A 26,153-nucleotide genomic window follows, 5' to 3' on the forward strand; every position below is an offset into this window, starting at 1 on the left:
AACTACTATAATACTGCCCCCTTTGTACAAGAATATAACTACTATAATACTGCCCCCTATGTACAAGAATATAACTACTATAATACTGCTCCCTATGTACAAGAATATAACTACTATAATACTGCCCCCTATGTACAAGAATGTAACTACTATAATACTGCCCCCTATGTACAAGAATATAACTACTATAATACTGCCCCCTATGTACAAGAATATAACTACTATAATACTGCCCCCTATGTACAAGAATATAACTACTATAATACTGCTCCCTATGTACAAGAATATAACTACTATAATACTGCCCCCTATGTACAGGAATATAACTACTATAATACTGCCCCCTATGTACAGGAATATAACTACTATAATACTGCCCCCTATGTACAAGAATATAACTAATATAATACTGCCCCCTATGTACAAGAATATAACTACTATAATACTGCCCCCTATGTACAAGAATATAACTACTATAATACTGCCCCCTATGTACAGGAATATAACCACTATAATACTGCCCCTATGTACAAGAATATAACTACTATAATACTGCCCCCTATGTACATGAATATAACTACTATAATACTGCCCCCTATGTACAAGAATATAACTACTATAATACTGCCCCCTATGTACATGAATATAACTACTATAATACTGCCCCCTATGTACAAGAATATAACTACTATAATACTGCCCCCTATGTACAAGAATGTAACTACTATAATACTGCCCCCTATGTACAAGAATGTAACTACTATAATACTGCCCCCTATGTACAAGACTATAACTACTATAATACTGCCCCCTATGTACAGGAATATAACTACTATAATACTGCCCTCTATGTACAAGAACATAACTACTATAATACTGCCCCCTATGTACAAGAATATAACTACTATAATACTGCCTCCTATGTACAAGAATATAACTACTATAATACTGCCCCCTATGTACAAGAATATAACTACTATAATACTGCCCCCTATGTACAAGAATATAACTACTATAATACTGCCCCCTATGTACAGGAATATAACTACTATAATACTGCCCCCTATGTACAGGAATATAACTACTATAATACTGCCCCCTATGTACAAGAATATAACTACTATAATACTGCCCCCTATGTACAAGAATATAACTACTATAATAATGCTCCCTATGTACAAGAATATAACTACTATAATACTGCCCCCTATGTACAAGAATATAACTACTATAATACTGCTCCCTATGTACAGGAATATAACTACTATAATACTGCCCTCTATGTACAAGAATATAACTACTATAATACTGCCTCCTATGTACAGGAATAGAACTACTATAATACTGCCCCCTATGTACAGGAATATAACTACTATAATACTGCCTCCTATGTACAGGAATATAACTACTATAATACTGCCCCCTATGTACAAGAATATAACTACTATAATACTGCCCCTATGTACAAGAATATAACTACTATAATACTGCCCCCTATGTACAAGAATATAACTACTATAATACTGCCCCCTATGTACAAGAATATAACTACTATAATAATGCTCCCTATGTACAAGAATATAACTACTATAATACTGCCCCCTATGTACAAGAATATAACTACTATAATACTGCTCCCTATGTACAGGAATATAACTACTATAATACTGCCCTCTATGTACAAGAATATAACTACTATAATACTGCCCCCTGTGTACAAGACTATAACTACTATAATACTGCCCCCTATGTACAGGAATATAACTACTATAATACTGCCCTCTATGTACAAGAACATAACTACTATAATACTGCCCCCTATGTACAAGAATATAACTACTATAATACTGCCCTCTATGTACAAGAACATAACTACTATAATACTGCCCCCTATGTACAAGAATATAACTACTATAATACTGCCTCCTATGTACAAGAATATAACTACTATAATACTGCCCCCTATGTACAAGAATATAACTACTATAATACTGCCCCCTATGTACAAGAATATAACTACTATAATACTGCCCCCTATGTACAGGAATATAACTACTATAATACTGCCCCCTATGTACAGGAATATAACTACTATAATACTGCCCCCTATGTACAAGAATATAACTACTATAATACTGCCCCCTATGTACAAGAATATAACTACTATAATAATGCTCCCTATGTACAAGAATATAACTACTATAATACTGCCCCCTATGTACAAGAATATAACTACTATAATACTGCTCCCTATGTACAGGAATATAACTACTATAATACTGCCCTCTATGTACAAGAATATAACTACTATAATACTGCCTCCTATGTACAGGAATAGAACTACTATAATACTGCCCCCTATGTACAGGAATATAACTACTATAATACTGCCTCCTATGTACAGGAATATAACTACTATAATACTGCCCCCTATGTACAAGAATATAACTACTATAATACTGCCCCTATGTACAAGAATATAACTACTATAATACTGCCCCCTATGTACAAGAATATAACTACTATAATACTGCCCCCTATGTACAAGAATATAACTACTATAATAATGCTCCCTATGTACAAGAATATAACTACTATAATACTGCCCCCTATGTACAAGAATATAACTACTATAATACTGCTCCCTATGTACAGGAATATAACTACTATAATACTGCCCTCTATGTACAAGAATATAACTACTATAATACTGCCCCCTGTGTACAAGACTATAACTACTATAATACTGCCCCCTATGTACAGGAATATAACTACTATAATACTGCCCCCTATGTACAATAATGTAACTACTATAATACTGCCCCCTATGTACAGGAATATAACTACTATAATACTGCCTCCTATGTACAGGAATAGAACTACTATAATACTGCCCCCTATGTACAATAATGTAACTACTATAATACTGCCCCCTATGTACAGGAATATAACTACTATAATACTGCCCCCTATGTACAGGAATATAACTACTATAATACTGCCACCTATGTACAAGAATATAACTACTATAATACTGCCCCCTATGTACAGGAATATAACTACTATAATACTGCCCCCTATGTACAGGAATATAACTACTATAATACTACCCCCTATGTACAAGAATATAACTACTATAATACTGCTCCCTATGTACAGGAATATAACTACTATAATACTGCCCTCTATGTACAAGAATATAACTACTATAATACTGCCTCCTATGTACAGGAATAGAACTAATATAATACTGCCCCCTATGTACAATAATGTAACTACTATAATACTGCCCCCTATGTACAATAATGTAACTACTATAATACTGCCCCCTATGTACAGGAATATAACTACTATAATACTGCCACCTATGTACAAGAATATAACTACTATAATACTGCCCCCTTTGTACAGGAATATAACTACTATAATACTGCCCCCTATGTACAGGAATATAACTACTATAATACTACCCCCTATGTACAAGAATATAACTACTATAATACTGCCCCCTATGTACAAGAATATAACTACTATAATACTGCCCCCTATGTACAAGAATATAACTACTATAATACTGCCCCCTATGTACAAGAATATAACTACTATAATACTGCCCCCTATGTACAAGAATATAACTACTATAATACTGCCCCCTATGTACAAGAATATAACTACTATAATACTGCCCCCTATGTACAGGAATATAACTACTATAATACTGCCCCCTATGTACAGGAATATAACTACTATAATACTGCCCCCTATGTACAAGAATATAACTACTATAATACTGCCCCCTATGTACAAGAATATAACTACTATAATACTGCCCCCTATGTACAGGAATATAACTACTATAATACTGCCCCCTATGTACAAGAATATAACTACTATAATACTGCCCCCTATGTACAGGAATATAACTACTATAATACTGCCCCCTATGTACAAGAATATAACTACTATAATAATGCTCCCTATGTACAAGAATATAACTACTATAATACTGCCCCCTATGTACAAGAATATAACTACTATAATACTGCTCCCTATGTACAGGAATATAACTACTATAATACTGCCCCCTATGTACAAGAATATAACTACTATAATAATGCTCCCTATGTACAAGAATATAACTACTATAATACTGTCCCCTATGTACAAGAATATAACTACTATAATAATGCTCCCTATGTACAAGAATATAACTACTATAATACTGTCCCCTATGTACAAGAATATAACTACTATAATACTGCCCCCTATGTACAGGAATATAACTACTATAATACTGCTCCCTATGTACAGGAATATAACTACTATAATACTGCCCTCTATGTACAAGAATATAACTACTATAATACTGCCCCCTATGTACAAGAATATAACTACTATAATACTGCCCCCTATGTACAAGAATATAACTACTATAATACTGCCCTCTATGTACAAGAATATAACTACTATAATACTGCTCCCTATGTACAAGAATATAACTACTATAATACTGCCCCCTATGTACAAGAATATAACTACTATAATACTGCCCCCTATGTACAAGAATATAACTACTATAATACTGCTCCCTATGTACAAGAATATAGCTACTATAATACTGCCCTCTATGTACAAGAATATAACTACTATAATACTGCCCCCTATGTACATAAATATAACTACTATAATACTGCCCCCTATGTACAAGAATATAACTACTATAATACTGCCCCCTATGTACAAGAATATAACTACTATAATACTGCCCCTTATGTACAGGAATATAACTACTATAATACTGCCCCTATGTACAAGAATATAACTACTATAATACTGCCCCCTATGTACAAGAATATAACTACTATAATACTGCCCCCTATGTACAGGAATATAACTACTATAATACTGCCCCCTATGTACAAGAATATAACTACTATAATACTGCCCCCTATGTACAAGAATATAACTACTATAATACTGCCCCCTATGTACAGGAATATAACTACTATAATACTGCCCCCCCATGTACAAGAATATAACTACTATAATACTGCCTCCCATGTACAGGAATATAACTACTATAATACTGCCCCCTATGTACAAGAATATAACTACTATAATACTGACTCTGTGTGTTTTTTGTGTGTATATATGTGTTTATAAATGTATACATGTGTATTTGCATGTGTATATGTTTGTGTATGTTTATGTATGTATGTGTGTATTTAGGTGTTTAGATGTATTTGGATGTATGTGTGTATTCATGTATGTGTTTGTACATATATGTATGCATGTCTATGTATATTCATGTATGTAGCTTCATCCCCATTAACAACATTAAATGATGATCTCAGTACATTGCTCTGGTAAAGGGGGGGCAGTAAAATAAATAACAAATTAACATAAAAAAAGGTTTTGTGATGTCACATTGTGATTGTGGTAAAACCCCAACTTATAAATAAACGTTGCAGGAAAATCGCAAGAATTGTGACCCCTATAAGTTTGCCCCAGTTCTGAGCCTTTCTATTGGTCTAGTATTTCTACATGACAGGAGATGGGATGCGGCAGGTGGCAGGTTGTCACCCACATCACAACAAGGAGGCACCTGCACTGCCTGTCACTGTGTACAGAAGAGGTGGCAGCCAGTGACAGGGTCCAGGACCACCCTCCTGCCTGGGGTCACACAGGATTATACACACCAGTGCACACTACAAGATCCCCCCCACTATGATAACAAGGGGGGTCATAGAAAATCACCATTCACTTGTGTATGGCATGAGATTGAAAAATAAAGATAGTGATGATAGATAGATAGATAGATAGGAGATAGATCGATAGATAGATAGATAGATAGATAGATAGATAGATAGATAGATAGATATGAGATAGATAGATAGATTGATAGATATGAGATAGATAGATAGATTGATAGATATGAGATAGATAGATAGGAGATAGATAGATAGATAGATAGATAGATAGATAGATAGATAGATAGATAGATAGATAGATAGATAGATAGGAGATAGATAGATAGATAGATAGATATGAGATAGATAGATAGATATGAGATAGATAGATAGGAGATAGATAGATAGATAGATAGATAGATAGATAGATAGATAGATAGATATGAGATAGATAGATAGATATGAGATAGATAGATATGAGATAGATAGATATGAGATAGATAGATAGATAGATATGAGATAGATAGATATGAGATAGATAGATAGATAGATATGAGATAGATAGATAGATTGATAGATATGAGATAGATAGATAGATTGATAGATATGAGATAGATAGATAGGAGATAGATAGATAGATAGATAGATAGATAGATAGATAGATAGGAGATAGATAGATAGATAGATAGATATGAGATAGATAGATAGATATGAGATAGATAGATAGGAGATAGATAGATAGATAGATAGATAGATAGATAGATAGATAGATATGAGATAGATAGATAGATATGAGATAGATAGATATGAGATAGATAGATATGAGATAGATAGATAGATAGATATGAGATAGATAGATATGAGATAGATAGATAGATAGATAGATAGATAGATAGATAGATATGAGATAGATACAAGGCTGTAGATACAGTAGTAGCTCATGTTCTACACCAATGAATCTAGTTAGTGTGATACATTACTGGGCAGATGTCAGCCCCCAGCCCTGCACAGAGCCCTCCACCATCAGCAGATGCTTCGTTACTATGTATCAGTACATGGGGACACATCCTTATGTATAATAACCCAGACTACAAGTCCGTCACGTACATCTTACATTGTGCTGCTTCTCCTTCTTCTGCTCCATGTGAATATATAAGCGAGTACCCCAGATGCTCATTATTCCAAAACCCCCTCACACAATGCAAATCGTGCACCCCCTCCCTGCAGGTCCAGCTGGTGGAGCAGTCTCACAGTGCCCACACCTCCAGCAAGGAGCTCAAGTGAAGAAGAATCCATACAACTGGTGTAAAAACCGGTATAAGGGGGAAGGGTTCAAAATAGAACTAACTGCAGCACATGGGGCAGAAGGGGTTAAGTCCTGTTGAGCTGAAAGGTGGAAACATTGTTGCAGAGGTTTACATTCTAGAACAGGGATAATATGGAATATTATTAAACATTGTAGTATCAGTGTGATACTATGTATACAGTATGTGGAAACCTGGAAGTCAGAGCACCACTGTGCAAGGCTTCCTGGGACTTGTAGTCCCCCTCTAGGTATATAGAGTGCAATGTTTTACATTATGGTACAGGGATAATATGGAATAATATGGAATGTATGAAACAGTGTGATACAATGTATATGCTATGTTACAGCCTGTAGAGCTGAGTGTCAGAGCACCACTGTGCAAGGCCTCCTGGGACCTGTAGTCCCCCTATAGGTATATTGAGTTTAATGCTTTGCATTATGGTACAGAGAGGATATGTAATGTCATGAAACATTGTAACTGAGTGATGCAATGTGAACAGTATGTATAGATGTTAGCAAAGCACAATGCAAGACTTCCTGAGACTTGTAGTCCCCTCCTAGGTTTATAGAGTGCAATGTTTTACATTCTGGTACAGAGATAATATGGAATAATATGGAATGTATGAAACCAAGTAACAGTGTGATACAATATATATGCTATGTGGCAGCCTGTAGAACTCTGAGTGTCAGAGCACCATAGTGCAAGTCTTCCTGGGACTTGTAGTCCCCGTATAGGTATACTGAGTTCATTGCTTTACATTGTGGTACAGGGATGATATGTAATGTCATGAAACAAAGTAACTGTGTGATGCAATGTGTACAGTATGCATGGATATCAGTGCACCGCAATGCAATTCTTTCTGGGACTTGTAGTTCCCCCTTTAGGTATACAGAGTGCAATGTTTCACAATCTTGTACATGGATTATATGGAATGTTAGGAAACAAAGTAACACTGTGATGTATATACTATGTATAGCACCGCACTGCAAGGCTTCCTGTGACCTGTAGTCCCCCAGTAAGGTATACGGAGTGTAATGGCATGGTGTAGACTGTACTCACTTTTCATTTCCAGGCTCTTTGCAGGTTCCTCTCTGGGGAGCAAGGCATTGTTTGGTTGGGTGTTGCTATTGCATTTAGGAATAGGAGGCTGTAGATAGAAATCACCAGCTGGAGAGACTGTACATAAGAGTCCAGAGAAATCCAGAGCTGAGATAGAGAGATGCTGGAGGAGAGGAGGCTACTGTGGAGAGTCAGGGGATGTGTATAATGATGATGATGATGGGGAGGGAGGAGGCAGGATCCAAGCTGGGAATGAAAGGACTGGAGGAAAGGCTGCTGTGAATGAGACTACAAAGAGCAGGCTGAGCACACAGCAGAGACTATGCTGGGGAGAGGGGCAGGTGCAGGGAGACAGAGGCATGCAGGGGGAGACAGCACCTGCCTGCCCCAGACTGCTACAAGGTGCTCCTCCTGGAGACCAGAGAATAGGTTTAACCCACTGTGCACCGGAGATATGACGACAAATCCTCTTTTATAGTCTAATCCGCAGGGCTGGATACAGTATATACTAATGTGCGGTGCCTATAGATTACTGGGGGCCTGATCTGTACTTCCATGATGTCAAATGTTTAAATAGGGGAACTTGTAGACTATATCACACCCCTCCATGGGCCCCAGAGATCAGAGTGGCCCCATACAATAGTGGGATGCTCACCCCCAGGGGCGGATAAGACTGCCATGGACCCTGTATGAATATTATAACCCCTACAAGTCTGGAATCACTTCCTACATATGATATCAGCTTCTTGGAGGATGTGTCCGTTCTGTCTGCTTTCAATCTGCAGTTTCAGGACCTTTTGGAGGACCTTCAAAGGTCCTGAAATGGTTCTGGTGTACATGAGTATTGAGAGCAGGAACAGATGTACAAGGATTTAATGGATGAAGGCGCTTCTGAGTATAAAATTTAGTGTGTGGTTTGGGCCCCCTACAAAGTTTGGGTCCTGAGCTAACGCCCAAAACCGCCTTTGTTATACTCCATTGCTGCTAACCCCATCCTCCTGTTCCCTCCTCTGTTCTGTACATTTCTGGACCTACAGTCACAAATTTACTCAGGGCCCAATAAAATTCAAAATCCACCACTGTGGAACCTCATGATGATCTATGCAAACAGAAATACCTATTCCGTATAGATTGTTAGCTCATATGGCCATCTGTCTTACAACTCTCGTCTGATAGGTCTGTACCACACCGCGTTTTGTTACAATGTGTCATTTTACTCCATGTAAATTGCAACAGAAATTAACAATGCAAATTCTACTTTGTAGCAGATCCTCCCTGTGTGAACTCTCCCCGAGGCTGTAATCACTTGTCATTTTTGTGTGTGTAATTTTGCCACTTTTTAAATTAATTTTTGACACCATATTTTGATGTAAGGAATTGGATCGTCTTAAGTACAAGCCTTGAACCCGGCAGAAATCTAATGGACCTCGTTATAATTCAATGAGATTTTGTCATTTACGTTGAGCTGAATTATTGGGATATCAGATCTCACTTTGACGGACCATTGGAATGGTTGGCATATCAGACTACAAGTATGGCTGGTATATAACACTGCTGGTATGGCTGGTATATAACACTGCTGGTATGACTGGTATATAACACTGCTGGTATGACTGGTATATAACACTGCTGGTATGACTGGTATATAACACTGCTGGTATGACTGGTATATAACACTGCTGGTATGACTGGTATATAACACTGCTGGTATGACTGGTATATAACACTGCTGGTATGACTGGTATATAACACTGCTGGTATGACTGGTATATAACACTGCTGGTATGACTGGTATGGTTGTTTGCCCATTAAGCAGCTATCATCACTATGGGTTTGTCCTGCCCCTGTGTGCAGCATATATCCATAATGTCACGTTTTTCTACAGGATTAGGGTCTAAAGGCTTTCTATGTCTTAATGGACATCTATGACCAAGGATTGTAAGTCTTCAGGCATCTCTAGATAGTTAGATGATAGATATGAGATAGATAGATAGATAGATAGATAGATAGATAGATATGAGATAGATAGATAGACAGATATGAGATAGATAGATAGATATGAGATAGATAGATAGATAGATAGATAGATAGATAGATAGATAGGAGATAGATAGATATGAGATAGATAGATATAAGATAGATAGATATGAGATAGATAGATAGATAGATATGAGATAGATAGATAGATAGATAGATATGAGATAGATAGATACGAGATAGATAGATAGATAGATAGATATGAGATAGATAGATAGATAGATAGATAGATAGATAGATATGAGATAGATAGATAGATAGATAGATATGAGATAGATAGATAGATAGATATGAGATAGATAGATAGGAGATAGATAAATAGATAGATATGAGATAGATAGATAGATAGATAGATAGATAGATAGATAGATAGATAGATAGATATGAGATAGATATAAGATAGATAGATAGATTGATAGATATGAGATAGATATGAGATAGATAGATAGATTGATAGATAAGAGATAGATAGATATGAGGTAGATGGATAGATATGAGATAGATAGATATATATGAGATAGACAGATAGATAGATATGAGATAGATATAAGATAGACAGATATATATGAGATAGATAGATATGAGATAGATAGATAGATATGAGATAGATAGATAGATAGATAGATAGATAGATAGATATGAGATAGATAGATAGATAGATAGATAGATATGAGATAGATAGATATGAGATAGATAGATAGATAGATAGATAGATATGAGATAGATAGATAGATAGATATGAGATAGATAGATATGAGATAGATAGATAGATAGATAGATATGAGATAGATAGATATAAGATTGACAGATAGATATGAGATGGATATGCAATAGATAAAGATATGAGATAGATAGATAGATATGAGATAGATAGATAGATAGATAGATAGATAGATATGAGATAGATAGATAGATATGAGATAGATAGATAGATAGATATATATGAGATAGATAGATAGATATGAGATAGATATGAGATAGATAGATAGATAGATAGATAGATAGATAGATAGATAGATAGATAGATAGATAGATATGGGATAGATATGAGATAGGTAGATAGATAGGAGATAGATAGATGATAGATACCATGGACCACATTTATCATGGCTTCCCCGTTGGATAGACGGGGAAGAGACGTGTCAGGACAGAGGTGGCACGGGGGGTCTCTCTGCCCCTTGCCTGCGCCATGCTTACAGCCCTCGTCCATTTAGCCATTTTTTATGGCAGGCCAGGATGGAGACTCCTCATAACCCCCCACTTGATATTATCCTAATTACAGTAAAATGAAAAATAAAAGCAAAGATTTTATCTACGCCACATGGTAAAAAGTACAACAAAATTGAAAACACCGGGTCAAATTGCTGTTTTCTTTCACCCTACCAGAGAAAATTTTGTAAAAGTTATTCAATAGATTTTAAGTATCATAATTATGGAGTTTTCTAAAAGAAGCAGGTCTAGGTATCAATAATATCCAATGAGCATGCAATCCACTTCTTCCACAGGAACAGCAGAAGCAGCAGGACAACCAGCCAATGAAGTTACACAGACTCTACACCAAAAATATACAGTAGTAGTAGAAGATGCTTTTAGGAAACACATGTCCTGTAATGGTGCTGTCACTTGGGATAAACAACAGACTTCCATATGGAATCTACTAAAACACAACTTTTTAGCCCAAAAATTGTTACATTTTTAGATAAAAATAAGTCCTTTGGAGAACGTCTCCGAAGAGACACAAATTTCTGGGTCCTCTGCCGAAATGACACCCCTCGAAACCAGTCGTCAACCTTTCTTGCCCTCTCTACTTCACTCCTCTGGCTGCCGAAATCACTATTGCGCATACCCAAAAATTTGGTAGCTAAGGAAGTGGAATTAAAGGTTCTTTGAGGGGGTTGACAAAATACTTTTGATGGTGGACTCAAAATCAGAGCCTTGTACTACAGCAAAGACACCAACCCATCAGGGACCTACAAATTAGCATAATTAGCATGAGAAAGGAGGAGCCATGCTGTATAATCACCAAAAAGCAACAGTGCAAAAACATCTCTATTTTATTTTTTAGGTAATAAATTATGTTATTTTGAAACTTGGGTCAGACATCTTTGAAATGAGACCCCTGAAGTTTGTCTCATCATCTCTTCAGTCAGTTGATTCCTCATTGGACATTTGATATTTCATATGAAAGATGACTGCAGATACGAGGAACAATTTTCCATTGACTGTATTTGCCGGTCAGCTGCCACCTGTTGTATCTTAAAATAGTGTGAACGCGGCTGTATACTGAAACCTCCATGCTGCGAGAGATACAGCGTTGTATGACATTCTCCTATATGGTTTCTCTTGTGGAAACCTCATTAAGTTCATAGACATGTGAGAGCGGCATGTGCAGTGTAAGGAGTATCGTAGGGGCTCTGGCATGGACATGTCACGTGCCACGTCGTTTAGTATTCCTAAGCTCTGACGCTTGGCCCGGCACTGATCATATAGCCCAGTGATGGCAAACCTTTTAGAGTCCGAGTGCCCAAACTACAACAAAGACCCACTTATTTATCGCACAGTGCCAACACAGAAATTTAATTTGTGATTTATACTCCCTGCTCTGTTACAGCTTTCATTGATACCAGCACCAGGACAGCAATAAAGCAGAAAATAGTCCCAGGTAGCGCTGTCACTTTAAAATAGCTCTGTGCACAGCAAGTCCTGGGCTGTCTGAGACTGCAGGAAGATACCTGGAGTCATCTCTGGTGATTGCCTGAGTGCCCACAGAAAGGGCTCCGAGTGCCACCTCTGGCACCAGTGCCATAGGTTAGCCATCGCTGATATAGCCCATCAGTGGTTCTATACAGGGCTCAGCTATCTATGTCCGTCATGTAGTCCTTTAATGGAGATGTGGAAAACATATGTAGTGTCCAGCTCCAGAGACTCGAAGACTTCACATATAATAAAGCAATCCTTTATTCCAGCAGCGTTAAAATAGGGAATTACAACAGGAAACACATACATGGAGAAGAAAAAATCTGCATCCTATGCGTTTCGGAATGTATCTTTCAGGGCTGGGAGTCTGTGGACCCTCTGGACCACCGCGGAGATGGTACTAGCCAACACCTGGGACCGGAGTCTAAGTGGCACCAGAGCCCGCCGCAAAGCGGGATGGTCTTGCTGCGGTAGGGTACCATCAGGTCGTTCCACAAGTGAGACTAGCCCGCGGTGGCTACCAAGGTAGTAATGCAGGAGACTGTACCCGGGGTGACAGTAGGAGGACAGCACAGGAAGGCACACTAGGACTCACGTCAGGAATCGCAGGAGCTGGCACACGGATCAGGATACAGAGCAATGGACTGGCACACGGATCAGGAACACAGCAACGGACTGGCACACGGATCAGGATACACAGCAACCGACTGGCACACAGGACAGCAGGATACACAGCAACAGACTGGCGCACAGATCAGAATACAGAGCAACGGACTGGCACACTGGACAGGAACGCAGGATACACAGTAACGCAGGATACACAGTAACGCAGGATACACAGGAACGGAGGATACACAGGAGCACAGGATACACAGGAACGCAGGATACAAAGGAACACTGGTACACAGGAGGGCTTTCTCTTCAGGGAATGGCTTGAAGATCTGGCAGGGAATTATGGGAGCCGCCGGATTAAATGCATTCCCGGAAGTGGCCAGCGCCAATCACTTGTGCGCTGGCCCTTTAAATCTTGAAGCACCGCTGCGGCAGCGGGAGCGGGCCCATGGCAGCAAAGAGGGGCACGGGTGCCTCCGCGGTATGGATCGCTGGGGTGCCCATGCCAGTATCATTCTTCCTTCTATACTATTGTTATGCTGGTCGAATAGAGGATTGCTTTATTATACGTGAAGTCTTCGAGTCCTTGGAGTCGGACACTACACATGTTTTCCTTATCCTGTACTTTGAGAACAATGTTCATTACTTTATATCTGATGGTCATTTTTGTTTAGTTGTTTTTCTCTGGTTTTCTATATGAAAAATTGAAAAAGATTGAAGGATTGAAGTCGTCTTTATGTTGTGAAGTGTTTGAAGCGGAGTAAATATATACTATGTTAGTTGTTGTTTTTGTTGTGTTATCCGGATGCGGACCATCCCTGTCCCTATGTGACACTGAACTCTGCTGCGCGGTCACAGCGCTGCGTCCATCTGCACCGTCCAATGTGTGAGTTTACGTGAGATGTTTATAGACTCGGTATAAATAGGTCTTGAGTACAGCTGTGCAGATTAATCCAGACACCGGCTTATTACAGGATGCGGCTCCTTCCAGCTGCTTTTCTGCTATACTGGTGACATGACGGAAATATTTCCATTGTGTTGTATCAGTGACACTTGTAGCGTTCCCCGCAGTGGTAAATCCTTGCCGGTTACATCCATTTCTAGGCAGCTCTGGAAATACAATTGGCTTTTTTTGCTCAGTGATTTACGGCCAGTGAGGCTATTTACACACTCACTGCATAAATGTTAATATGACCTTTAATAGGATTCAAGAACGCGGATTTTTTCAGCCTTGTAAAGCCCCAAGTACTGGAAACATGTATATTATGTTTCCATCTATCAATTTGTTTGATGTAAGAGGGACTAGAAAGAGTCTAACCTTCCGTATGCTGCACGAACAGGACATTGATTTCTATGGGTATTGCATAATACAGTTTAACCTCTCCAGAAGACCATCCCTTTCCAAGGGGCATCAAAAAATAACCCGGGCCGTGCCTTCCCTCTCCGGACTTCAATAGTCCAGTTTAAGGTCTAGCAGTCGGAGGAGTCATGGGACCCAATTTGGCCAATGAGTGTCCTCCTCGGACCTGAAGAGAAGAAAAGAGGTGAAGACCCATGGTCAGAGGTACCATACATTGGTGGAAGTGGGTCCCATGACCCCCTGCACTTCTGTCCAGAGCCAAAAAACAGTAATGCTGTAGCCACAAGAGAAATGGAACCCAGAGCAGGGTAAGTATGTAATTAGGAGTTCTTTGACGGCCCATTTAAATGTCAGAAACTCTGTCTTATTTTTCCGATGCCACATTGGGCCTATCTGCTTCTGTATCACTTGTACCTGTCTTCTTCTGAGTGGTTAGAAACACCCATTTAATCTCATGATAGATTAATATGATAAGAATTTGGCTTAATTGAGTGTTTCTAACCACTTAGAAGAAGCCAATAAGATGAGCTGTCAAATGCTTCTCTGATGGATTTTTTTCTGCACAAGGTCAAATACCAGCAGTGTGAGAAGAAGGTTCTGCAGAACGTTACCCAAGCTTAATATGTAATAAAAACCTATTAGGAAAATTAGGTCCAATGTCTGCATTAAAGGCAAAAATAGAAAAAAAGAGCCATGTTGGAGTATAAGAATAAGAGCCATGGTGGGGACTAGTAATGTCACCAGCAATATGTTCAGAATTTGGCTTAATTGAGTGTTTCTAACCACTTAGAAGAAGCCAATAAGATGTATACATCAAATGCTTCTCTGATTGATTTCTCTGCACAAGGTCAAATACCAGCAGTGTGAGAAGAAGGTTCTACAGAAGGATAACCAAGTTTAAAAGGTAATAAAAACCTATTAGGAACATTATTTGGCCAAGGTCCAAGGTCTGAATTAAAGACAAAAATCGAAAAAAGAGCCATTTTGGAATATAAGAGCCATGGTGGAGACCAGTAATATCATGGTCACAACAGCAATGCCATTCTATAACATTACTTCAGGAGGCACAGGGCATAACACTTGATCATACAACTTGAGCTTATATGGGTGTTTCCAACCACTTACAAAAGGATGGATAAGTGATACAGAAGCAGCTTTGGCTGCAGGGCCCGAATCACTGTGTGGTTTGCCTTTGTGGGTTATAAATAATCTAGTATGAAATAAAAAAGAAATCCAATACCAATCACTAGGTGATGGATTACATCATTGTTGCCCAAAGTTGGATCAATTTCCAGTTTGCAATCAATTTCAATCAATCAATTTTTTTTCAATGAGATAACATTGATTCTGTGGACTGGGCTGGCCAGGACTTATAATGCATTGCACACAATATATTGTATTGTGGTTTATATGTTGTATGTCTGTATATGGTACTGTATGTGTGTGTTTATATTTTGTATGTGTGTATATGTGATATGTGTATGCTGTATGTGTGTGTATATGTGATATGTATATGTTGTATGTGTGTATATGTGATATGTGTATGCTGTATGTGTGTGTATATGTGATATGTATATGCTGTATGTGTGTATATGTGATATGTATATGCTGTGTGTGTGTGTATATGTCATGTGAATATGCTGTATATGATATATGTGTGTATATGCTGTATGTGTGTATATGGTATAAGGTGTGTATATACTTTATAGTCTGGGACTATAGTAACATCCAGAGAGCTTCACCAGATGTCACAGTGGGCAGAAGGGTCCGTCTGTAACTATGGGTCGGGTGTACATATGCAGGGGACCGCCTGTACTGTATGTATGTGTGTTTATACTGTATGTGTGTATATGGTGTGGTTATACTGTATACATACATACATACTGTATGTCTTATATATAGCCTATATGTATATAGGCTATATGTACATGTGTATTTGATGTGTATATACTGTATATATAAGTGTATAAATTTGTGTGTCATTCTGTGAGTGTAAAACTGTATGTGTGTTCATATATGTATATAAATATGTGTCTATATGAGTATTTAAATGTGTGTGTACAGATATGTATGTATTATTTTTTATATATTTTTTATATTTATTAAATTTTTTATATATTTTTTTTTTTTATCCCCATTCGCCATAACAGGAACCTTTCTGTCTCTGCCTCGAATTTTCTCTCAATTTCATGACAAGTGGAAATAATTCAGCTGTAAAATGAAATGACGGAGCTGTATATCACGTCAGTTCGGGTCAGCAGCTCCTATGTGACAGAGATAAGAGCAGAGGAAACTAATAACATAAGTGTAGGGCGGTATAATACACCGTATATACACAACACACAAATCAATGAGCATTGACGCTTGTACAACCTCCTTCTCCAGGACTCCCGGCTTTTACCTATAAATTCCTGTAATTAACATGTTCCGTCTTATTACCACATTAATGGAAGGAGCAAATAATTCCAAGTGCTTTCCGTCTGAATTGTAGAATCAATTTTATTGCACTGTGAAAGTACGGAGAAAAAAAATCGGACAAATCTTTGCAAAGAAGAATTTTATTTACGTACATGTATATTCTCCCAATGGTAAAAACAAGGGATCTGCAAAAAATAAAAGAGCTTTATTTAACATTTCAAGTGATTTGTGTAAACAGCTTCTATGTAGCACAATACGTCTCCATGGTAACAGACTACAAGCAGATCTTTAGTAGTCTGTTCCTGTAGTCATAATGCCTCCTATTTGTTGTCTCCTTTTGTTAGCAAAGGGGAATGAATCCCTTCCTGACCTGTGTCCATGGCCTTTCACCTAACCAAACCAGCTCTCTGCACTGAACTGATGAGATGCAATGACTTCGAAACAGCGTTTCCTGCAGGTTATCCCACATCATTACACTTGCTTCTTGAAGTCAGACCTGTCACCCAAAATTTCGGCACTAGGAGCTGCTTACTAAAGTAAGCAGCTCCTAGTGCTTGAACAAACGCCGCAGTGTTAGAGTGATAGCGTTACCGGAAACCTCTAACACTGGGGAAGAGTACAATGTAATCGTCGGACCGCTCCCAAAGCTGTCTGACATATTCATGAGGGGGAGGGGTTGGGGCGTGGCTAGGGGTGGTCAGGCCAATGGAGCAAGCGGGGCGGTCGGGGGAAGAGGTAGCGCCTCGGATTGCCCCCTCATGAATACATCGGACAGCTTTGCGAGCAGTCCGATGATTACCCTGTACTCCGCCGTTTCCGGTAACGCTATTGTTTAGTAAGCAGCCCCTAGTGCTGAAATTTTGGGTGACAGGTCCTCTAATGTAGAGGGAGCTGCCTTATTTAAAGGACAATCCATCCCGATAAACCAGGGACATTTACTCCTAGATCCAGGATAATTTTTTCATATTTGTTATCCTTCCTTCTAAAAATCAACTTTTAAAATTATGGTTATGAGCCAGATGTGCTCTTGGGTTGTTACTAGAGCCCCTCCATGCATTAGCTTCACAGGCTGTTACCCTGTGAAGGAGCACATCCCCCTCCCACTGTGTGAGGTTACATCAGGCAGAGGGAAGGGGAAAATGCTGAGAGGACAAGGGGAAGGGGAGACAATGTAACAACCTGTGAAGCTCTGTTAACTCTCAAAGTCCATCGGGCTCATTAGCATAATTGATTTTTGAAGGAAGGAGGCCGAGGATAACACATTCACAAATACTAGCACAATCACGGTGCCTGGATCTGCAATGACCCTAGTTCCCGTCTACTTGATTCACCACTGGGCGGTGCTGGAAAGGAGCCAGGTAATGTTTAATATACTTTTATAAAGTGCTGAAATGATTAAGAATGCCGACAAAGGCATTTTTAAAATCATCACTTCAGAACTTATTGGAACCTGTCACCAGCTAAAAATGACATTCCGGATAAAAGGTTCCCTTTAAAACTTTTTGGCACACATTGGGGGTCATTTACTAAGGGCCCGATTCGCGTTTTCCCGACGTGTTACCCGAATATTTCCGATTTGCGCCGCTTGTACATGAATTGCCCCGGGTTTTTGGCGCACGCGATCGGATTGTGGCGCATCGGGGCCGGCATGCGCGCGACAGAAATCGGGGGGGCGTGGCCGAACGAAAACCCGACGTATTCGGAAAAACCGCCGCATTTAAAAACCGAAAATGTGTCGCTTGGGGAGCGCTCACCTTCACCTTCTATGGGATGGTGCATTCCGGGGCGTTAAGATTATTTTCGGCGCTGCAGCGCCACCTGGTGGACGGCGGAGGAACTACCATCTTAAATCCCAGCCGGACCCGAATCCTGTGCAGAGAACGCGCCGCTGGATTGCGAATGGGCCGGGTAAGTAAATGTGCCCCATTTACTTACATTCCCCCTGTAGTTCACCGAAAGTGCATTGTCCGTGTATAATGCAATGTGCCGCGATTCACTAAGATCGTGCGCCCGATACCCTGCATGTGTCGCTTCCCCGCTCAGGTCCCCGGAGTTCACCTTCTTCTTTCTGGTGCATGTAAGTGCGTTGGATGCAACACAATTTGAAAGTTAAATCCTGCGTTCGGTCCAAATCAGAATCCGAAACCCCCCGATTTCTGTCACATGGAAGCCGGCGCCGATGTGCCAAAATCAGATCGTGTGTGACCCAATCCCAGCACAGATATCTGTTAAATACCCGTCCAAGACGTGCAATCCCCGAAAACGGTGCAAAGTCGACAAAAGTGTGAACCGTGACCCTTAGTAAATGAGCCCCTAAATGCCTCCAAAGGTGACCTGCAAAGCCAAAATCTCCATATGGAGAATGAATTCCTTCATTTTTTTAATTTGTTGATGTACATACAGGAAAAAAAGGACTTTTAGGAGTAAATATGATTGTAGCTTCAGACTACAAAGGATCAATTTGTAGTCTGTTACCATGGAGAAAAAAACAACTCTATAGAAACTAATAGGTAAAGTTTAATTCTTTGCAAAATTGCTTAATTTCTTTATTTTCTGTGCATTCAGAGATAATAATGGTTGTGCATGTAACTTACGGCACACTGAGTATTTTTTGAAATTATTATGTGACTCCACCCCACAGGAAATGAACTGGATTGGGATGACCCCCGAATCACTATAGATCTCCAGCCTTGTCCGTGTGAATGATGACATTATAGTTTATCTTCTAAGAGAACGGATCAAGTCAGATATGATGGGTGCTACACAGGGACAATATATTCACTCGTCAATTTTACTGCAAAATTTTGGATTATGAATCTGTACGGCGACCTCAATGATTGTAAACACATAAGATATAGGACCTGGATATGAGGCCTATCAATCAATAAGGACAGAAATCCGACTGATTTAATAAAACACTGGAACGGAATATTCATTTTCCATCACGACTTCAGAATTTGGGACATCGGAATATTTCAGTAGGAGCTGAACGGTGCCTTCAACAAACCCAATTTCCAGCAGTTTTGTAAGTAGGACGGGCAGGAGGGCAGTCTGGGGGGTGGAGTGTGTGTGTGTGGGGGGGGGGGGGTGGAGGCACTTTCACACTACATTAAAGGACATCTACCACCAGGATGAAGGAATGTATGCAAATGAGCATAATAGTAGATTTGCATACAGTCTTTTATCCTGGTGGTAGATGTCCTATAGCTGAAATCTCTGCCGGCTCAGACCTTGTCTAAACTGGTCTGATGTGATGGAGATTGCATACGGATATACATTCCCCAATTGCGTCCTTGGGAAACACACACCTTTAGGCAGAGGTGCACCAGCGATGAGGCGATTTGAGCCTCAGGCAACCAAATATGGGAGGTTTTAGGGCCCAAGCCTTCTAGGGGCCCATGGCCACCCAAACCACCCACCAAATTCTATACTCAGAAAGGACCTTAACCCATGAAATCTTCTTCATCAGTTCTCGCTCTCCATACACATGTACACACAAACCATTTCAAGACCATTTGAAGGTCCTCCAAGGGTCCTGAAACTTCAGAATGAAAGCAGCAGAAGGAACACATCCTCCATTCCTCGAGAAGCTGATTCTAGTACCAGATGTAGGAAGGATTACGCACCACCTGCAACAAAATGGGGGGGCAGCATCAAAGGTGCAGTTATCTGCTACAAAGCTTGGAGAACCCACTTATGTTACTACTGGATGTGGCATAGGGGGCGCCATCCTGTAGCTCGCCTCAGGCGGCAGAGAGTTTAATTTCTCCCCTGCTTTTAGACCCACCCGCATCACAAAAATTTGACTTCAGTAAGGTCGTAAGAGCGCTGTTTGCTGTTTATTTTGCCAAAAAATTAGGGGCTTCAAATTTTTTTAACCATCTTTCTTATACAACGGAGGATTGGAAGACTCCACGGCAATCACATATCTCCGCAACTGGATGCAATGTAACTGCAATACTAGTCCTAACCACTGGACACACGTGGCGCTGTTTCTAAAACATGGAAAAAAAAAAGTCCTATTTTTCTGACCCTGTACATTGCCCTTGTAAATATTTAGCATTTGGAAATTTCTACTTGCAAATTTTGTCAAATTTTCGTAAATTTTAGAAATTCTGTATCATGTGATTTATTTTTTTTATGTACTTCCCATTCCATGTATTTGTAATAAGATGCAATGCTATTCTGCGCTGTGGATATCGTCCTCATAGAGATCCATAATTAGTTTCCTTACCGTTGCGCGTCGCCGCCTGGATGTTATTTATCGGTTGTTTGTTCGGGGCTCTGTGAATTTTTTTTGCTTTGAAAAACAAATTAATTTCCAAAAACGGCGTCTGTCATAAATTGCTTTTCACGCTTCACACGGAGACGTTATGTACTCTGTAACGTTAATATTTAATACGCTTGTGCTCGGCTGCACTATACGTCGGATGATTTTTCGCTTAACCTTTTCTTTCATTGACTTATCTAGGTGATAATTATACCAGCGATATATATCATACAAGGCCGGCAACCAAAAAGATAATCACCAATAGAGTAGAAGACGGAAACTCCAAACCTGGAAGGTAAAACTAAGCCTTTATCTTATGCTTGTAGAAACATCATTAAAGGGAACCTACCACCATGACTCTACCTATAAAGGTAGAACGGATGGTAGGTGGATATATGGACGTGAGGAAAGCTCCTTTTTAGAGCTAATCCTCATGTCCCCGCAATCTTTTTAAAACTTTAATACCCTAACATGTTAATTTTCTTAAGCGGCTACTGGGGCGTGGAGTAGCCGGACATGAGGCTACACGTCGGGGCTACTCTACACCCAGTAGCCTCTTTTCTCCTCCTACCTTGGCATCGTCGGCTGCGCGCCCTCATCCGAGAAGCTGGAGTTCTGCGCATGCGCAGTAGCTCCGGCTTTGGAGTAGTGGCCGCGGAGAAGTGAGCCTGCTGTTCTGCGCATGCGCAGAACTCCGGCTCCAGCTCCTCGCAGCTGCGTGACAAGATGTCAGGGTAGGAGGAGCAAAGAGGCTACTGGGGCGTGGAGTAGCCGCGACGTGTAGCCTCATGTCCGGCTACTCCACGCCCCAGTAGCCGCTTAAGAAAATGAACATGTTAGGGTATTAAAGTTTTAAAAAGATAGCGGGGAAGTGAGGATTAGCTCTAAAAAGGGCTATCCTCACGGCCCATACATGCACCTACCACCCGTTCTACCTTTAACGACCTAATCATTTGAAAGGTTGTGTCCTTTGTGTTGATTCGTTATTGTTTCTGAACAAATTTTTGATAATGTTTGAACCCTGGAAAATCCATATTATCATTTCAGAATCCTGAAACACGAAGTGCTCAGGGGAATGTTACTGGAGCCCCGGAGGCACGTTACTGGAGCTCCAGAGGCTGCCTCCTCCGGCCCTTTCCTCCCGATGACGTCAGGCTCAATGCTGGCTCCTGAGAAGCAGACGGCTGGAGGGCCGGGGTGGAGGTGGACAGGTTATACAGTAAGTGTTTTGGGGAGGGGAAGTGATGTCGGAGCCTAGAAGGGCTCTGGTAACGCCCCACCAAGAGCACTTCGGGTACATTAGAAGTAATTTTTTATAACATATGTGCACGGGAGATCAAAATTGGAGAAGAACACATAATTTCCTAAATGTCGAGGTAAATGTGTGAATATATCGTAGCATGAGTAAAATAAGAATTTTAGGATTATTACATACTTAATACTAAAGCACAGAATGAAAATTAGAAAATTGTAAAAGAAACTGATCAAATTTAGAGAACACTTTCAAGTTATTGGTGTAAATTTGGCACTGATTTGGCAAAAATGTTGGGCCGTTCCAAAGTGACTGAAAACCTCTGGCAGCAGGTTCTCTAGCTGAAGGCAAAAGGGGTGACCCTATCAGTCATAGCAAGAGAAACTGGTCGTTTCAAGTCTGTAGTTTCAAGATTATTTTATATTTACCACATCACAAGTCCCCCATTCAAGTCCCCTAAGAAGGCTGGTCGTCCTCATAAGATAAATGCAGGAGAGGACAGAATAATGCAGAGAATCTCCATGGGTAATTGTTTCAAGAGGGCTGCTGGAATTGCTCGCCAGTTCAGCACTAAACAGGGTAACGATCTGTTTCCTTTTACAGTGTCTCAACGTTCAAGAGCACATGGCTGAAAGACTACTCTTAAGTCACAGTCAAAAGGCTAGACTCACCTTTGCTGGGGAGCATGTTGTGTGGACAGAGGAGAAGTGGTCCATACTTAAGTCTAGTGATTAAAGAAAGATTAATGTATTTGGGTCTAATGGGAAACTTTATGTTTGTTGACAAACTCAAGAATTCAAAGTGTGTAAAAAAGTCAGTGAAAAGTGGTCGAGCTAATGCCATAGTTTGGGAAATGTTTTCTGCATCTGGAGTTGAACCACTCATACAGCTACATGACATAAGTAAATGTAAGGCTGCATTCACACTACAGTATGGGGGACGTATATACGGCCGACGTATATGCGGCCGATAAACGTCCCCCATACACTTCTATGGGCTCGCGGCCCTGTACTGGAGTGGTACGGTGCAGCACACGTGCGGCACCGTACCGCTCCGTAGCCCGGGAAAAAGACATGTCCTATCTTTTCCCATATTACGGCGCCGCGGCCATACATCGCTATGGAGAGGGGCGGGGGTGAGCTGTGCTCACCTCCTCCTCCTCTCCCCGCGCTGCCGTGTGCCCACCGTGCTACGGTGCGGCGGGCACACGGCAGTGGGCATGTAGCCTAAGTGTGTATCAGAACCTCCTACTTTGTTGTCTAATTTTGATCCACTGTGTACATGCAGGAATGCCAGCATTCAGCATTTTAAACTCTTTGTAGCACTGACGGTACTTTGTAGAGATGAAATTATCTGGTAGATTTCCTTTAAGTCAATGCTGCCAAATCTTGTTTCTTGATATCTTTAAAGCTAAGAAAAATTTTTCAGAATATCTAAATATCGCTTCTTAAACAAAACATGCTTAAAATGGTTAATCGATGGCCTATATTCGAGATAAGTAATGGTTATCTTATTGGGAGCTGAACACCTGGTCCTCCTACTGATCAGTTGTTTGGATCTCCAGTCGGCCAACATAAGCATAAAGCTTGAGCCAGAAGCAGTTGGCTCTGAGCAGTCGCCAGGAGCCTTTAGCTTCAACAGGAACCAAGCCTACGGTTATGCTGCCCGGACACTCGACAGATCACAAAGCCATCTGCTTCCAGTTTCATACTCTGTATTATGCTGGGCTCAAGCAGCTGATACAAGGTACAAGGGCCAAGTGTCACCCTCCCCAATCAGTTATTGATGGTCTATCCTGACCACAAGTCCTCTATATAAATCCTAGATAAACCCTTTAAGAAGTCTTCTGTATTAAGAAGAAGTTGTGTTTCCCATTGACATCCACGTAGTCATCAACTAAGAAATATACCATATATACTCGAGTATAAGCCTAGTATTTCAGCACAAAATTTGTTCTCAAAAACCCTAACTCGGCTTATACTCGAGTCATGAAAAAAATTAGTCAAAACTCACCTTTCTATCATCACCCGTAGGTCCTATGCTTGTTTCGATGCTCTGGTTCCGTCACGGGTCCTTTGAATCCTCTTGGGGTCCCCTCGCAAAGCTGGCAGCTCACAAACAATGACGTCGGCAAGCAGCTGACGTAGTTCTGTGTGCCGGCCGAAGAGACCCGAAGAGGAGCACAAGAATCCGAAGAGGACCAAAGCACCCGAGGCAGCATCAGAGACAGACTGGGGAGGCTACATACTACAGGGGCTGGGCAGGATGTCTACTACAGGGGGCTGGCAGGCTATGCACTACAAGTTCTGGCAGGCTACATACTACAGGGGTCTTGCTGGCTATATACTGGGATGCTGTGACCAATGCATTTCCCACCCTCAGCTTATACTCGAGTCAATAGATTTTCCCAGTTTTTTGTGTTGAAATTAGGGGTCTCGGCTTATACTCGGGTCAGCTTATACTCGAGTATATAGGTATTTATAGTATAGAAAATTTTCAGCTTTCATCTACGGCTGCCTCACTTTTTTCAGAAAAAATAAGGTTGTTGCTTTCAAAACCAGTTTTACTCCTGCCTCTGGGTTGTGTGTGTTCTTGGATATGTATTGGCTAAGCTGCATTAGCATGGACAACCCCTTTAAGGACAAAGTTGTTAAAGCCATCTGCTCAAAATGTGTGCACCACCCTCTGTGTGACATGATTCCCTAGTCTCCTACTATTAATAATAATGGCCATGGTGAGTGGAATTATTATCGATTTGGGCAACCTGAAATTTGCGATAAGTGAGACATTATGGAACGTGACATAATATAAAAGCCCTACAATGAATGACTTGTAGAGGTATACAGTCTACGGGATGTCTAATCACATAGAATAGTCAAAGGCAGGAGTGTTCAGGCATTGAGATCAATAATCCAAGTGGATGGGCAATATCTAGGCCGTTCCCTCACGCTGTGCTCCATCGGCACTTAAGTAGGACCTTCACAATCTTCTGTAAGACGGGTGAAATTGCCGTCCCATCATTATAGAGCAGTTAAAGCAGCTGTCGATACAAACTCGAAAAAGCTTAAAAATAGGTTTGTCTTTATAACCTTTTGTTATTGGTAATTTCTCTCCCACCATGCATTAGGGTGGAGCACCAGTGTAGCTTCTCTACATTAGCCAGGATAGGTCGTAATATATGCTGTTATATCTAGAGACCATCATGAAGGGTTCTCCATAGTGGTGGGTTGTAGATGCACAATGTGTACCAGGGACTTAAAGATATCTTCTGTAGGTGGTCATCAGCCACTTGTAAACGCCAACAGTTGGGTCGTTGAAAAGCCTGCTGTGCAGAAGTGGTCAACAAGTCATCAACAGATCTTTGTATGAAGAGATTTATTAGTAAGTGGTTAGTAAGTGGTAGATACTTCATGTGTGCCAATAAAAATCAATGATTGGATCCAACTCAAAA

General features: G+C 40.2%; 2 protein-coding genes across 2 annotated transcripts in view; one reads left to right on the forward strand and one right to left on the reverse strand.

Moving 5' to 3' along the window:
* Positions 1-8,403, reverse strand: part of KCNK2 (potassium two pore domain channel subfamily K member 2) — a 77,219-nt gene extending 68,816 nt beyond the window's left edge. Inside the window, exon 1 of the mRNA XM_072140128.1 lies at positions 8,057-8,403. Coding sequence (XP_071996229.1) covers positions 8,057-8,063 — 7 coding nt within the window. The 5' untranslated portion in view covers positions 8,064-8,403. The remainder of the gene's footprint in view (positions 1-8,056) is intronic.
* LOC140121017 (spermatogenesis-associated protein 7 homolog) overlaps positions 1-26,153 on the forward strand; it is a 287,164-nt gene that overhangs the window by 129,219 nt on the left and 131,792 nt on the right. The gene's annotated exons all lie outside the window — the stretch shown is intronic.

Source organism: Engystomops pustulosus, chromosome 3 (genome assembly GCF_040894005.1).
Source record: "Engystomops pustulosus chromosome 3, aEngPut4.maternal, whole genome shotgun sequence".
Lineage (NCBI taxonomy): Eukaryota > Metazoa > Chordata > Amphibia > Anura > Leptodactylidae > Engystomops > Engystomops pustulosus.